Source organism: Ascaphus truei, chromosome 18 (assembly GCF_040206685.1).
Source record: "Ascaphus truei isolate aAscTru1 chromosome 18, aAscTru1.hap1, whole genome shotgun sequence".
Taxonomy (NCBI): Eukaryota; Metazoa; Chordata; class Amphibia; order Anura; family Ascaphidae; genus Ascaphus; species Ascaphus truei.
The window spans coordinates 27,288,290-27,305,616 of NC_134500.1; the positions used below are offsets into that span (position 1 = coordinate 27,288,290).

At 53.0% G+C, this 17,327-nt stretch overlaps 1 protein-coding gene across 1 annotated transcript in view; it reads left to right on the forward strand.

Moving 5' to 3' along the window:
* Positions 1–17,327, forward strand: part of ULK3 (unc-51 like kinase 3) — a 59,924-nt gene that overhangs the window by 31,827 nt on the left and 10,770 nt on the right. Inside the window, 7 exon segments of the mRNA XM_075575942.1 lie at positions 6,828–6,933; positions 7,157–7,197; positions 14,571–14,673; positions 15,961–15,971; positions 15,973–16,026; positions 16,184–16,185; positions 16,747–16,823. Of these exon segments, the coding sequence (XP_075432057.1) occupies positions 6,828–6,933; positions 7,157–7,197; positions 14,571–14,673; positions 15,961–15,971; positions 15,973–16,026; positions 16,184–16,185; positions 16,747–16,823 (394 nt within the window).

A 17,327-nucleotide genomic window follows, 5' to 3' on the forward strand; every position in this document is an offset into this window, starting at 1 on the left:
AATACAAGGCAGAACAGCTTCTTAAAATAAAAGGGGAAAACATCGAACAAAACCTATACTTTACCAAATGCCGTATATTTTTCCCCAGAGAGGTCACTGGTAAGAGACGATGAAATATCCCGTATCTGGTCTCAAATACTCCTCTGTAGACATCTAATTTTTACTCAGTGTTAAATACAGTGTTTTCCATTGAACACAACCTAGACCCAGCCCCTGTCGTAAATCAGCGGTGAGAATAACAGTTTTACGACAGAGACAAACACCACGCACCAAATGGCGTCTACCTAAAGCCCGCAATATCTAATATATGATGAAACAAAAAGTGTTACCGCTCTTCAAATGTACAGGAAATATATATATACGTGTGGATAAGGGGTGCATACGGGAACCAGGTACATATAGCAAGACGGGAGAGGGTTAAAGGATAACCCAAAAGAATTCCTATTGGCACTCCCCTAAGGGGAGTGCCAATAGGAATTCTTTTGGGTTATCCTTTAACCCTTTCCCGTCTTGCTATATCTAATATATACTCATAACTTTACCTCTGTAATACGTACACAAACGAGAGACACATCAATACATTCAGGCACTCACTGCGGACGCAATTAGACTAAATGTGAACAGCGTAATCTCTCTTTTTTTTTTTTTTTACAATCTTTTTCCTTTATTGGAATCAAACAGGGAACATATAGCGGTACATTACGTTCGTATGCACATAACAATTAAACTACAGACATTGAACCCAACAAGGCATTTTCGTTTTTTGTTGGGAGGGAGGGACGGGCGGGGAGGGGGAGTGTGAGTGACAAACAGAGGGGGGGGGGGGAAAGGTCTGAGGGCGGGGGGAGGGGTCGGTCGGGCGGGGGGCGGGGGGAGGGGTCGGTCGGGCGGGGGGAGGGGTCGGTCGGGCGGGGGGCGGGGTGTAATCGACTCCTTTTTAAACCTTATCTTGTTGGAGGGGCCGACTGGTTCGGGTTCTTGTTTATGGGAAAGTTGGGCCTCAGCGGTCTAGCCATGGCCCCCGGGTGTTGTAGAACTGGGGGATGTTCTGTGTGAGCATGGCCGTAAGTTTTTCCATGGTCATAACCGTGGTAATTCTTTTAAAGACCGTAATTTTTGAGGGAGCTTTTACCTGCTTCCAAGCAGCTGCGATAGAGCACCTAGTAGCAGTAAGGATGGCCGAGATAAGTTTAGTTAGGGGAGCGGGAAGACCATCGACTTGTTTTCCTAACAGAAAGGTCAGAGGGTCCAGGGGAATTTCCAGCCCTGAGGTTTCACAGAGTAGTTTCTGGATCTTAGACCAGAACCCCTGGATCACTGGGCATGACCACCAAATGTGGGCCATGTCTCCTTTTTGACCACATCCCCTCCAGCACAGATCTGACGTGCCGGGGAAGATCTGGCTCAGTCTACTCGGGGTTAGGTACCACTGGAATAGGATTTTGTAGATATTTTCTTTTGTAATCGTGCAAATTGAGGTCTTGGAGGCTGCCTCCCAGGCGTCCTTCCAATCATCCATATCTAGTTGTAGGTTAAGGTCTGCACACCACTTTTGCATATATGCATGGCTTGGATTCTCCGATGTTGACTCTCACCCCCTATAGATCTCTGAGATCAATCCCTTCTGATAAAAACCACTGAGACAAAGGGACTCAAATTTGGTCGGTTTGGGGAATTTGGCGTTTCGGGAGAGCGCTATAAGGAAGTGCCTGATTTGAAGGAATTTAAACAGGTTGAGGTCTCGTACCTGATATTTAGTTTGGAGCTCCTGGAAGGACAGGATTTCCTCTTTCTTCAGCAAGTCTGCTACCCTCCTAATATTGAGGTCTTGGAATTGTTGGAATTGCCTCCGAGAACACCCGGGCGGGAAGTCCGGGTTGTCAAAAATGGGGGTAAGTTGAGAGGGGGTGTCCAACAGGGCGTACTTCCCTTTGTTTCTAAGCCAAATGCCACACGTACACCTCATTGCCCCCAGATCGTATTTCCTAGACCCTTTCTCCTTATCGTTCTGAACCCACAGGATCGCCGACAGGGGTAAAGGCGCCGCATAGTGGGATTCTATCTCAAGCCAACATGATGGGGCCGGGTTGTTATTCCACGTCGCCGCTTGGCATAGCTGGGCAGCCTGGTAGTATTTAATCACATCGGGGACCCCCAGTCCCCCACTCAGCTTGGGAGATTGAACAGCGTAATCTTAAAGCTCAGATAAATATTAATGTCTGTCTCTTAGTACCTGCTAGACCTCACGTGTCTGTAATCATTATCTGCGACTCGGTTCCACGAATACACACATGTAATGTTTAGCATGTTCAGCAGAGGACGTCACATGATTTTCTCATATCAAATTTTGTTTAATACCTTCTGTAGCCAAGTCCCTGGCCATCCATACACCCCCTGCCAAGAAATGCGTTGAAGCTCGGTCTCCTGTGCACAGACAATTGTCCCAGGGGCTATATTTTACACCCAAGTCTCCAGACATTGCCCTTGTCTCGACTCTACCAGCCATATACACTAGGCCTGCAAAAAGGTGTTAACATACAATGAATCCCACTCTTTGTACTTCTCACACCCAACTTCAATCAAGGCCTTTTGAAGCCCCTACAGATTCCTGACAAGGCAGACCACACATTTTGTATTTTAAACTCAAACTGTAGCTCGTTAACCCCATTAGCACCAGAGGGATTAAAATACCTAATATCTCATGACATTATCATGACAAGGGATTATCAGTCCTCGGTCCCACAAGTCAGGAAAGTAGCCAGCAGTAAGGACCAGGTTGAACATTTTCAGCAGAGCTTCTTGTTTCACTGGGTGGCTGTACTTCAGCATCTCATGTAGAATGCCATGTGGTCCACTGACTTTCTTGGGTTGTATTAGTTTATTTTTTCCTTTATTTCCTGGATTGTAATTGGTATGTCCAGGGGGGTTTTGGTTATCTGTTATCTCTAGCGTTGTTTGTTTGGTGGGGATTTGTTTTTGTTCTTGTGTCGGATTTTCTTCTGGGATTTCTTGGTAAAGCTTTTTCCAGATGTTGCCATTCTGAATGGCCAGGTTATTCTGTTTTGTAGCAAGATGGTTCCATCATGGTTCTTCCATTCTCTCTCATTTTTTGGCGATGTGGTTGTGTTTTTTCTTTCTTAGGCTGCGCTTATAGTGCCGGCGACAGCGACACCACCGTCGCGTCAAAACAAATACATTGTCGCCGTCGTCGGCGCTTATAGTGCACGCGACAGCGACGGAGCGACGGAGCGACAGCGCTACCAAAAAAAAATCTGGTAGTCGCTGATATTTGATTTTTTCCGGCGATGGTCTACTCTTGCGGCCAATCAGGAGCGTCTCCCTCCCTCTGCCCTCCCCCTTTTGTGACGTCACTGGCCTTGTAGCCAGCGACGTCGCCTAAACTTAAAATATAACTTTCGCAATGGCGACGGGTGGCGTCATCGGTCGCGTCTCCCGCACTAAACAAGAAATCAACTACCACAAGGGACCAGGAGAGAAGGGGATTCTTCCCACACAGATACCTTTTGTAGGTCCATATTCACTCCAGGCCTTGTGAGCAGGGGCTCTGATCACTTGTTGAACAATTATTTCTTCTAAGACTGTTTGCCAGGACGATATTGCACTGTATGCACAATTTATATTTGACATGATACCGCGCTCCCCACAATCCTACAAGCAACTCCCTTTAAGAACGGAAGGAGGATCTTCATTGGTTGAGCAGCGTATCATTTATCACAATATTCACTTTATCTACATTGTGTATTGTTTTCATTCCACTTTCACCTATTCGCTTATTATCTACTTAGACAGCGCAAGAGAGAGCCTCAGTTTCCTTTCTATATACTTTCTTAGGTTGTGCCTGTATTGCTTCAGATGTGTATGCATGTATGTCTTTATTTATATAGCGCCATTAATGTACATAGCGCTTCACAGTAGTAATACATTGTATTGTATGTCTTTATTTATATAGCGCCAAAAGTGTACTCAGCGCTTCACAAAGAATACAGTACAGGGAATTATAATAATACAATAAGAGCAGCAAAATCAGACATTAGGAAAGGAAACCCCTGCCCCGAAGAGCTTACAATCTAAGGCTTGAGGGGAACTCACAGAGAAAACAGGTCAGGGAATAAGTGCTGTAGATGGCTGTGCTTGGCCACAATGGGAGGTAGGTGTGTGGGACATGAGTGCAGGCTATTGGGATGCTTGATTTGTGAGGCGAGTTTTAAGGGTAGTCTGTATTAAATGAGAAGGTTGAAACCATTTGCATGGGAGGAGATGGCAGTGAGGCATGAATGAGAGCAAGTGTGTATGTCTGGCTTCAGGGAGATCCCCAGCAGCAGGAAGGAGTAGATAAGGGGTGTGAATAGAGGATTTGTGGGGGTGCTTTTTTATTGAGGGGTAAAGAAGTTGTTGGGAGAGAGGTGTATAAATAATGGTGCAGTGGGGAAGTTGGAGAGAACAGAGACATTCACAAAGGAGCGAAGAAACAGTAAACAGAAAAGGCAATAGGGAGGGCATAGTGAGATGCAGGAGGAGAGACTTCCCAGTTATTGGAGGATAGGAAGAGAACAAATAATCACAGCATTTAGCAAGTCAAGTTCTCACAGTTGCAAAGTTGTTGTGTGGAGTCCAGATCTTCCTCAATCTTCACCTCCAATTTCAACTCCAATGTTAACTCTGCCAAACACTTAAATATGATACTTTAAGATGGGACATACAGCCATAATACATGTGACAATCATATAAATAACAGATAATACAAATAACAGAACATGGGAATAAGTGCTTCAGACATAAAAATGAACATTTAGGAAGAGGAGTCCCTGCTCCGAAGAGCTTACAATCTAATTGGTAGGTAGGAAGAATGTACAGAGACAGTAGGAGGGCGTTCTGGTAAGTGCGTCTGCAGGGGGCCAAGCTTTATGTATCGTGTATAGTATTAGCCACGGTGCTATTCATATGCTTCGTTATGCAGGTGTGTTTTAAGGTGGATAGAGCGGATGCTAGTCGGATATTGAGGGGAAGGGCATTCCAGAGGTGTGGGGCAGTCAGTGAGAAAGGTTTAAGGCGGGAGAGGGCTTTAGATACAAAGGGGGTAAAGAGAAGACATCCTTGAGCAGAACACAAGAGTCGGGATGGTGCATAGCGAGAAATTAGGGCTGAGATGTAAGGAGGGGCAGAAGAGTGTAAAGCTTTAAAAGTGAGGATGAGAATTGAGTGAGAGATGCAGGATTTGATAGGACGCCAGGAGAGGGATTTCAGCAGGGGAGACACTGAGACAGATTTAGGAAAGAGAGTGATTCTGGCAGCAGCATTTAGGATAGATTGTAGGGGAGACAGGTGAGAGGCAGGAAGGCCGGACAGCAGGAGGTTACAGTAATCGAGGCGGGAGAGAATGAGGGCCGGAGTCACAGTTTTAGCAGTCGAGCAACAGAGGAAAGGGCGTATCTGTGTTATATTGCGGAGGAAAAAGGGTGTTGGTGGTACCTTGTCCGGAGCTGTATTGTTTGGGTCTGTGTTTTTGATGTGACATTTTTCTTAGGGTGTTGCATTCATTATCAAACCATTTCTCTCTGATTTTGGCGTTTGTTTTGGTCTATAAGGGATGATTTTTTTCAGGTTTTATTTTCCTGCTATTAGATGGAATATTGGGATGAGGTTTCTTACTGCCGGTTCACTCTGTGTTTGTTCTGCTCGGAGTTTGTGTTCTGGAAGCTTTGGAGCAGGTTTCCCACTTCTGAGCTGTTGATTGTTCTGTGTATGCCGCGAGGCTCTGTGGAGTTTGGAGAGGGGGTTTTCGTGTTGTGATTGGTTGGTCTGGTCTCTGAATAAAGAGCAGGGTGTGATTGTGGTCTGATAGGGGTGATGCTGGTGTGAGTATGATAGCACTGATGACTTGTGGGTCTATATCGGTGATTGTATAATCCACTACGCTGCTGCCCAGCACAGAGCTGTATGTGTATCTGCCCAAGGAGTCTCCCCTTGTCCGTCCATTGATTAGTATGCACAATTCCTCTCTTTCTCTCCTCTCTCTCTCCTTTCTCTCCTCTCATTCTCCTCTCTCTCTCTTCTAACTATATATTTCCCACTCATTAAAAATTGTTCTCTCTCACCCCCTTTTATCCCTCATCCTTTCTCCCCCCCCTCCTCACGCTCTTCACTCCCTATCCCTGTCTAACTCCTAACCCTCTCTCCCCATTTCCTGTCTCGCTTCCCTTTCCCTATCTCTCTCCACTCTTCCCTGTCTCTCCCCCTCTTCCCTGTCTCTCTCACCCCCTTCTCTCTCTCTTCCCCCCTCCTCCTCTCTCTCCCCCCACACCCTCTCTCTCTCTCCCCCCTCCCACTCTCTCCCCCTCCCCATCTTCCCCTCCTCTTTCCCCACCATCTCCTCTCCCCCCATCTCCTCTCCGCTCCTCCTCTTTCCCCCTCCTCCTCTTTCCCCCTCCTCCTCTTTCCCCCTCCTCCTCTTTCCCCCCTCCTCCTCTTTCCCCCCTCCTCCTCTTTCCCCCCTCCTCCTCTTTCCCTCCTCCTCCTCTTCCTCTCTCCCCCCCTCCTCCTCTCTCCCCCCCTCCTCCTCTCTCCCACCCCCTCCTCCTCTCCTCCCCCCTCCTCCCCCCCTTCTACTGTTCCCCCCCTCCTCTTCCCTCCTCCTCTTCCCTCCTCCTCCTCCTCTTCCCCCATCTCTTCTTCCTCCCCCCCTCATCTTCCTCCCCCCTCCTCTTCCTCCCCCCTCTTCTTCCTCCCCCCCTCCTCTTCCTCCCCCCCTCCTCTTCCCCCACCTCCTCCTCACCCCCCTCCTCCTCTCCCCCCTGCCCCCTTCTCAGGCCGATGTGGTGGTTGATGCAGTGAGTAAGGATGAGGTTGGTGATCACTCCGCCGCTCTCACTCTATACTGCAGGGCTCTGGAGTACTTTATACCTGCCCTGCACTGTGAGTATCACCCCACTGACCCCACTCCCATCACAGGATGGTTCCTTGTTAACCCTTCCAGTGCCTGTGATAATGCACCTTCTCCTCTTCCACGTACAGAGATAACCCAACTCCTGAAGTGGATTCTTCCAACAGCAGGGAGAGTGGAGAATGGAGGGTGGAGATGGGGTGATGTAGATACCCCCTCCCCCTCATAATTAATGTCCCTGAATTTTTCATGCAGATGAAACGAATGTCCAGCGGAAAGAAGCCATGAGGTCAAAGGTCAGTGTCCAGACGCTCCTTTGCATTTATTTTTATCTCGGCTGCAGTGGGTTCTGGACTCGCGCAGCTCAGATTGCGTGCATGTGCGTGTCTCATCCAGCGCGTCACTCACCCATCCAGCGCATTACTCGCCCATCCAGCGTGTCACTCGCCCATCCAGTGCGTCTCTCGCCCATCCAGTGCGTTACTCGCCCATCTAGCGCGTCACTCGCTGATCCAGCGCCTCACTCGCTCATCTAGCGCGTCACTCGCCCATCTAGCGCGTCACTCGCCCATCCAGCACGTCACTTGCCCATCTACCGCGTCACTCGCCCATCCAGCGCGTCACTCGCTCATCCAGCGCGTCACTCACCCATCCAGCGCATTACTCGCCCATCAGTGCGTCACTCGCCCATCCAGTGCGTCACTCGCCCATCCAGCGCGTCACTCGCTCATCTAGCGCGTTACTTGCCCATCCATTGCGTCACTCGCTCATCCAGCGCGTCACTCGCTCATCCAGCGCGTCACTCGCTCATCTAGCGCGTCACTCGCCCATCCAGCGCGTCACACGTCACTCGCTCATCCAGCGCGTCACTCGCTCATCCAGCGCGTCACTTGCCCATCTAGCACGTCACTCACCCATCCAGCGCGTCACTCACCCATCCAGCGCGTCACTCGCTCATCCAGCGCATCACTCGCTCATCTAGCGCGTCACTCGCCCATCCAGCGCGTCACTCGCCCATCTAGAGCGTCACTCGCTCATCCAGTGCGTCACTCGCTCATCCAACACGTCACTCGCTCATCCAGCGCGTCACTCGCTCATCCAGCGCGTCACTCGCCCATCTAGCACGTCACTCACCCATCCAGCGCGTCACTCACCCATCCAGCGCGTCACTCGCTCATCCAGCGCATCACTCGCTCATCTAGCGCGTTACTCGCTCATCCAGGGTGTGACTCGCCCATCCATTGCGCCCATCCATTGCCTCGCTCATCCAGCACATCTCTCGCTCACACTGCGCGTCTCTCTGATCTCCGCAGGTCTCACAGTACGTCTCTCGCTCACACAGCGCGTCTCTCTGATCTCCGCAGGTCTCACAGTACGTCTCTCGCTCACACAGCGCGTCTCTCTGATCTCCGCAGGTCTCACAGTACATCTCTCGCTCACACAGCGCGTCTCTCTGATCTCCGCAGGTCTCACAGTACGTCTCTCGCTCACACATCGCGTCTCTCTGATCTCCGCAGGTCTCACAGTACGTCTCTCGCTCACACAGCGCGTCTCTCTGATCTCCGCAGGTCTCACAGTACATCTCTCGCTCACACAGCGCGTCTCTCTGATCTCCGCAGGTCTCACAGTAGGTCTCTCGCTCACACAGCGCGTCACTCGCTCACACAGCGCGCCTCTCTGATCTCCACAGGTCTCACAGTACGTCTCTCGCTCACACAGCGCGTCTCTCTGATCTCCGCAGGTCTCACAGTACATCTCTCGCTCACACAGCGCGTCACTCGCTCACACAGCGCGCCTCTCTGATCTCCGCAGGTCTCACAGTACGTCTCTCGCTCACACAGCGCGTCTCTCTGATCTCCGCAGGTCTCACAGTACATCTCTCGCTCACACAGCGCGTCTCTCTGATCTCCGCAGGTCTCACAGTACGTCTCTCGCTCACACAGCGCGTCTCTCTGATCTCCGCAGGTCTCACAGTACATCTCTCGCTCACACAGCGCGTCACTCGCTCACACAGCGCGTCTCTCTGATCTCCGCAGGTCTCACAGTACGTCTCTCGCTCACACAGCGCGTCTCTCTGATCTCCGCAGGACTCACAGTACATCTCTCGCTCACACAGCGCGCCTCTCTGCTCTCCGCAGGTCTCACAGTACGTCTCTCGCTCACACAGCGCGTCACTCGCTCACACAGCGCATCACTCGCTCACACAGCGCGTCTCTCTGATCTCCGCATGTCTCACAGTACGTCTCTCGCTCACACAGCGCGTCTCTCTGATCTCCGCAGGTCTCACAGTACGTCTCTCGCTCACACAGCGCGTCTCTCGCTCACACAGCGCGTCTCTCTGATCTCCGCAGGTCTCACAGTACGTCTCTCGCTCACACAGCACGCCTCTCTGATCTCTGCAGGTCTCACAGTACGTCTCTCGCTCACACAGCGCGTCTCTCTGATCTCCGCAGGTCTCACAGTACGTCTCTCGCTCACACATCGCGTCTCTCTGATCTCCGCAGGTCTCACAGTACGTCTCTCGCTCACACAGCGCGTCTCTCTGATCTCCGCAGGTCTCACAGTACATCTCTCGCTCACACAGCGCGTCTCTCTGATCTCCGCAGGTCTCACAGTACATCTCTCGCTCACACAGCGCGTCACTCGCTCACACAGCGCGCCTCTCTGATCTCCGCAGGTCTCACAGTACGTCTCTCGCTCACACAGCGCGTCTCTCTGATCTCCGCAGGTCTCACAGTACATCTCTCGCTCACACAGCGCGTCTCTCTGATCTCCGCAGGTCTCACAGTACGTCTCTCGCTCACACAGCGCGTCTCTCTGATCTCCGCAGGTCTCACAGTACATCTCTCGCTCACACAGCGCGTCACTCGCTCACACAGCGCGTCTCTCTGATCTCTGCAGGTCTCACAGTACGTCTCTCGCTCACACAGCGCGTCTCTCTGATCTCCGCAGGACTCACAGTACATCTCTCGCTCACACAGCGCGCCTCTCTGCTCTCCGCAGGTCTCACAGTACATCTCTCGCTCACACAGCGCGTCTCTCTGATCTCCGCAGGTCTCACAGTACATCTCTCGCTCACACAGCGCGTCACTCGTCACACAGCGCGCCTCTCTGATCTCCGCAGGTCTCACAGTACGTCTCTCGCTCACACAGCGCATCACTCGCTCACACAGCGCATCACTCGCTCACACAGCGCGTCTCTCTGATCTCCGCATGTCTCACAGTACGTCTCTCGCTCACACAGCGCGTCTCTCTGATCTCCGCAGGTCTCACAGTACGTCTCTCGCTCACACAGCGCGTCTCTCTGATCTCCGCAGGTCTCACAGTACGTCACTCGCTCACACAGCGCGTCTCTCTGCTCTCCACAGGTCTCACAGTACGTCTCTCGCTCACACAGCGCGTCTCTCGCTCACACAGCGCGTCTCTTTGATCTCCGCAGGTCTCACAGTACGTCTCTCGCTCACACAGCACGCCTCTCTGATCTCCGCAGGTCTCACAGTACGTCTCTCGCTCACACAGCGCGTCTCTCTGATCTCCGCAGGTCTCACAGTACGTCTCTCACTCACACAGCGCGTCTCTCTGATCTCCGCAGGTCTCACAGTACGTCACTCGCTCACACAGCGCGTCTCTCTGCTCTCCACAGGTCTCACAGTACGTCTCTCGCTCACACAGCACGCCTCTCTGATCTCCGCAGGTCTCACAGTACGTCTCTCGCTCACACAGCGCGTCTCTCTGATCTCCGCAGGTCTCATAGTACGTCACTCGCTCACACAGCGCGTCTCTCTGCTCTCCACAGGTCTCACAGTACGTCTCTCGCTCACACAGCGCGTCTCTCGCTCACACAGCGCGTCTCTCTGATCTCCGCAGGTCTCACAGTACGTCTCACGCTCACACAGCGCGTCTCTCTGATCTCCGCAGGTCTCACAGTACATCTCTCGCTCACACAGCGCGTCTCTCTGATCTCCGCAGGTCTCACAGTACATCTCTCGCTCACACAGCGCGTCTCTCTGATCTCCGCATGTCTCACAGTACGTCTCTCGCTCACACAGCGCGTCTCTCTGATCTCCGCAGGTCTCACAGTACGTCTCTCGCTCACACAGCGCGTCTCTCTGATCTCCGCAGGTCTCACAGTACGTCACTCGCTCACACAGCGCGTCTCTCTGCTCTCCACAGGTCTCACAGTACGTCTCTCGCTCACACAGCGCGTCTCTCGCTCACACAGCGCGTCTCTCTGATCTCCGCAGGTCTCACAGTACGTCTCTTGCTCACACAGCACGCCTCTCTGATCTCCGCAGGTCTCACAGTACGTCTCTCGCTCACACAGCGCGTCTCTCTGATCTCCGCAGGTCTCACAGTACATCTCTCACTCACACAGCGCGTCTCTCTGATCTCCGCAGGTCTCACAGTACGTCACTCGCTCACACAGCGCGTCTCTCTGCTCTCCACAGGTCTCACAGTACGTCTCTCGCTCACACAGCACGCCTCTCTGATCTCCGCAGGTCTCACAGTACGTCTCTCGCTCACACAGCGCGTCTCTCTGATCTCCGCAGGTCTCATAGTACGTCACTCGCTCACACAGCGCGTCTCTCTGCTCTCCACAGGTCTCACAGTACGTCTCTCGCTCACACAGCGCGTCTCTCGCTCACACAGCGCGTCTCTCTGATCTCCGCAGGTCTCACAGTACGTCTCTCGCTCACACAGCGCGTCTCTCTGATCTCCGCAGGTCTCACAGTACATCTCTCGCTCACACAGCGCGTCTCTCTGATCTCCGCAGGTCTCACAGTACATCTCTCGCTCACACAGCGCGTCTCTCTGATCTCCGCAGGTCTCACAGTACGTCTCTCGCTCACACAGCGCGTCTCTCTGATCTCCGCAGGTCTCACAGTACGTCTCTCGCTCACACAGCGCGTCTCTCTGATCTCCGCAGGTCTCACAGCACGTCACTCGCTCACACAGCGCGTCTCTCGCTCACACAGCGCATCACTCGCTCACACAGCGCGTCTCTCGCTCACACAGCGCGTCTCTCGCTCACACAGCGTGTCTCTCTGCTCTCCGCAGGTCTCACAGTACGTCTCTCGCTCACACAGCGCGTCTCTCTGATCTCCGCAGGTCTCACAGCACGTCACTCGCTCACACAGCGCGTCTCTCGCTCACACAGCGCGTCTCTCTGATCTCCGCAGGTCTCACAGTACGTCTCTCGCTCACACAGCGCGTCTCTCTGATCTCCGCAGGTCTCACAGTACGTCTCTCGCTCACACAGCGCGTCTCTCTGATCTCCGCAGGTCTCACAGTACGTCTCTCGCTCACACAGCGCGTCTCTCTGATCTCCGCAGGTCTCACAGCACGTCACTCGCTCACACAGCGCGTCTCTCGCTCACACAGCGCGTCTCTCTGATCTCCGCAGGTCGCACAGTACGTCTCTCGCTCACACAGCGCGTCTCTCTGCTCTCCGCAGGTCTCACAGTACATCTCTCGCTCACACAGCGCGTCACTCGCTCACACAGCGCGTCTCTCTGATCTCCGCAGGTCTCACAGTACATCTCTCGCTCACACAGCGCGTCTCTCTGATCTCCGCAGGTCTCACAGTACATCTCTCGCTCACACAGCGCGTCACTCGCTCACACAGCGCGTCTCTCTGATCTCCGCAGGTCTCACAGCACGTCACTCGCTCACACAGCGCGTCTCTCGCTCACACAGCGCGTCTCTCTGATCTCCGCAGGTCGCACAGTACGTATCTCGCTCACACAGCGCGTCTCTCTGCTCTCCGCAGGTCTCACAGTACATCTCTCGCTCACACAGCGCGTCACTCGCTCACACAGCGCGTCTCTCTGATCTCCGCAGGTCTCACAGTACATCTCTCGCTCACACAGCGCGTCTCTCTGATCTCCGCAGGTCTCACAGTACATCTCTCGCTCACACAGCGCGTCACTCGCTCACACAGCGCGTCTCTCTGATCTCCGCAGGTCTCACAGCACGTCACTCGCTCACACAGCGCGTCTCTCGCTCACACAGCGTGTCTCTCTGATCTCCGCAGGTCTCACAGTAAGTCTCTCACTCACACAGCGCGTCTCTCTGATCTCCGCAGGTCTCACAGTACGTCTCTTGCTCACACAGCGCGTCTCTCTGATCTCCGCAGGTCTCACAGTACGTCTCTCGCTCACACAGCGCGTCTCTCTGATCTCCGCAGGTCTCACAGCACGTCACTCGCTCACACAGCGCGTCTCTCGCTCACACAGCGCGTCTCTCTGATCTCCGCAGGTCGCACAGTACGTCTCTCGCTCACACAGCGCGTCTCTCTGCTCTCCGCAGGTCTCACAGTACATCTCTCGCTCACACAGCGCGTCACTCGCTCACACAGCGCGTCTCTCTGATCTCCGCAGGTCTCACAGTACATCTCTCGCTCACACAGCGCGTCTCTCTGATCTCCGCAGGTCTCACAGTACATCTCTCGCTCACACAGCGCGTCACTCGCTCACACAGCGCGTCTCTCTGATCTCCGCAGGTCTCACAGTACGTCTCTCGCTCACACAGCGCGTCACTCGCTCACACAGCGCGCCTCTCTGCTCTCCGCAGGTCTCACAGTACATCTCTCGCTCACACAGCGCGTCTCTCTGATCTCCGCAGGTCTCACAGTACATCTCTCGCTCACACAGCGCGTCTCTCTGATCTCCGCAGGTCTCACAGTACTGCACCGACACACTTTATTCGAGCAAATACCCAGTATGTACCTGGCAGATACCTGGAATGCGCCGCTCCTCACCTCTGACAAGCCCCGTTGTGTTTGCCTTCCCAGCCTGGGTTCATGCCTGGCTGACGGGCGGCTGATCTGTTAAATGATAATGATTAGGATTTAATAGGCTGCAATGCTTCGCGTGTCTACCAGATGGCATAAATTCATGAATTGTAATGCAGTATATATATATACTGTGCAGTATTGCAGCCAGCGGGAATAAAATGCTTCAATCCCTGCTTGGAAAATACCTCAATGCACTCGGGCAGAAAACAGTCACAAACCTCAATACACCCGGGTATACCCGAATTCGTGGGACTAGCCGAGCTCGAATAAAGTGTGTCGCCAGTGTACGTCAGTCGCTCACACAGCGCGTCACTCGCTCACACAGCGCGTCTCTCGCTCACACAGCGCGTCACTCGCTCACACAGCGCGTCTCTCTGCTCTCCGCAGGTCTCACAGTACGTCTCTCGCTCACACAGCGCGTCTCTCGCTCACACAGCGCGTCTCTCTGATCTCCGCAGGTCTCACAGTACGTCTCTCGCTCACACAGCGCATCACTCACTCACACAGCGCGTCTCTCTGATCTCCGCAGGTCTCACAGTACGTCTCTCGCTCACACAGCGCGTCTCTCTGATCTCCGCAGGTCTCACAGTACATCTCTCGCTCACACAGTGCGTCTCTCGCTCACACAGCGCGTCTCTCTGCTCTCCGCAGGTCTCACAGTACATCTCTCGCTCACACAGCGCGTCTCTCTGCTCTCCGCAGGTCTCACAGTACGTCTCTCGCTCACACAGCGCGTCTCTCTGATCTCCGCAGGTCTCACAGTACGTCACTCGCTCACACAGCGCGTCTCTCTGCTCTCCGCAGGTCTCACAGTACGTCTCTCGCTCACACAGCGCGTCACTCGCTCACACAGCGCCTCTCTGCTCTCCGCAGGTCTCACAGTACGTCTCTCGAGCGGAGGAGCTGAAGGTTCTAGTTTCCTGTAATAACCAGGCTCTCCTGAGACAGGGCTGCCCAGCACGGGAAGTCCTGAAGGGTGAGATCCCAACACCACCTACAGGGGGAGCGCTCACCACCAGCATGTGATGTTTGTGTGTGCGATGTGTGTGTGTGTACTCATGGGGTCCTGTGCTGGGATACATGTCTAAAAGCTCGGTACGTGTGTGTGTGTGTGTGTATATGTGTATGTCGCAGTGTTCGACAAACCTATACATTTGCTCGCCCCGGGCGAGTGGATTTAACCCCCGGGCGAGTAAATATTGGCCCAAGCAGCACACGTTTGGTACTAGGTGGCGAGTAGATTTTTTTGTGTGGCGAGTAGATTTTTTGGTGATTTGTCAACCACTGTGTATGTATATATATCTTAAACACACAAAGAAAGATATCGCAATCAACATCGTAATATAACTGAGATCGGAAAGCGGACTATCCCTGAGAGTATAACCAGGACTGGCCAGACTGTCCAATCCCAAAAGGAAGCACTCTGATATTTCAGTTTAAAATAAACACTCGACGCGTTTCGCCCCACTGGACTAAGTCCAGTTTCTATGGCGATGTGTTTAATTAAAATTATTTTGTAATCTTTATAACATATCTGTTTATTTTCATCTGAAATATCAGAATGCTTCCTTTTGGGATTCTTTGTGGGTGTGTGTGTGTGTGTGTGTGTGTGTGTTGTGTGTGTGTGTGTGTGTGTGTGTGTGTGTGTGTGGTTTATATATATATGTTCGACAAACCTATACATTTGCTCGCCCGGGTGAGTGGATTTAACATCGTGGCGAGCTCCTATTGGCCCAAGCAGCACACGTGTGGTACTAGGTGGCGAGTAGATTTTTTTGTTCGGCGTGTACATTTTTTGGTGATTTTGTCCGACCATTGTATATATATATGTATATATCTCTAAAGATCTATATATCTCTCTTCTCTCTCACCCTCCCTCCCTGTCTCTCATCTCTCCTCCCTCTGTTCCCCCTCTCTCTCTCCCCCCCTCTTTCTTCCCTCCCCCCCCCTTCCCTCTCTTCCCCCCCTTCTCCTCTCTCCTCCCCCTTCTTCTTCCCTCCCCCCCATTCTCTCCCCCCCTTCTCTCTTTCTCCCCCCTTCTCTTCCCCCCCCCTTCTCTCTCTTCCCCCCCTTCTCTCTCCCCCCCCCCTTTTCTCTCTCCCCCCCCCTCTCTCTTCCCTCCCCCTCTTCTCTCTTCCCCCCCTTCTCTCTCCCCCCCCCCCCTCTTCTCTCTCCCCCCCCTCCTTCTCTCTTCCCCCCCCCCCCTTCTCTCTTCCCCTCTCCCTCTGATAATCATTGAACTAATCCTCTCCGACGTGCCCAGAAATGGCCAAGGGACAAACCCCGGCTGTTTGCCGCCCTGGATGTGGCATCAGCCGCAGTTGCCAAGGTAAGAACCATGAGTGGGGGTAGGAGGGGGTCAGTGTGCTGGGGGGGATCAGAGCCCAAGGAGGCCGGGGGGTGGGCTGTGTGTTGGGTGGGGGCAGGTGGGGTCAGTGTGTGTGGGAGTGGGGGAGGTGTTCACTGAGGAGATCAGAGCCCATGAGGAGTGTGGGGGGGGGGGGGGAGGATAGCGCATGAGGAGTGATCTGTATCTTGGGGCATAACCAATGAGGTTTCGGCTGTTTCCTGGGTGGAAGGGGGGGCATAGCGCATGAGGAGGGGGGGTGGCATAGCGCATGAGAAGGGGGCTGTTTCCTGGGGGGGGGGGGAGGCATAGCACATGAGGAGGGGGCTGTGTCCTGGGAGGGTACATAGCGCATGAGGCTGTGTCCTGGGAGGGGACATAGCGCATGAGGAGGGGGCTGTATCATGGGAGGGGACATAGCGCATGAGGAGGGGGCTGTATCCTGGGGGAGGTGGGGGCATAGCACATGAGATGGGGCTGTGTCCTGGGGGAGGGGATACATAGCGCATGAGGAGGGGGCTGTGTCCTGGGGGAGGGGGTACATAGCGCATGAGGAGGGGGCTGTGTCCTGGGAGGGGACATAGCGCATGAGGAGGGGACTGTGTCCTGGGGGAGGTGGGGGCATAGCGCATGAGGAGGGGGCATAGCCAGGAATCTTCGCCCTGCTTCACCGCATCCTGCCCTGATTATCTGCCTCAGGAGGAGGAGGGGGGGCAGTGCTGGAGACGCCCTGGATTTGTACGAGCAAAGTCTGGGGGAGCTACTGCTGATGCTGGCTGGTGAGTGGCAGCTGTGTGTATGTATGTATGTACTGTATGTGTGTATTTATGTGTGTGTGTGCGTGTGTATGTGTGCGTGCATATATTTGTGTGTGTGTGTGCATAGATATGTGCGTGCTTGCATGTGTCTGTGTGCACGTGCGTGTACGTGCGTGTGTATGTATATATATGCGTGTGTGTATAATATATATATGTGTGTGTGTGTATAATATATATATATGTGTGTGTGTGTGTGTGTATTTAGCAAAGACAAAAATATATAGACAGCGCCCTATATAAGTGATTGTAATATTACTGCAAAGACATATTACCGGTATGTGCAAAATAATTTGGTATATAAAAAAATTAATGGTGCCACTAACAATACCAAGATAGATATATCCGATTGGTTGTGACTAATGTAATCACGATAGCTACAAAACAAGAGAACAAAGCACACGCTCCCCGCGTAACATCTATGAGACATTTAATCAACTGAACAAATCTAAAAGCATCGCACTCACA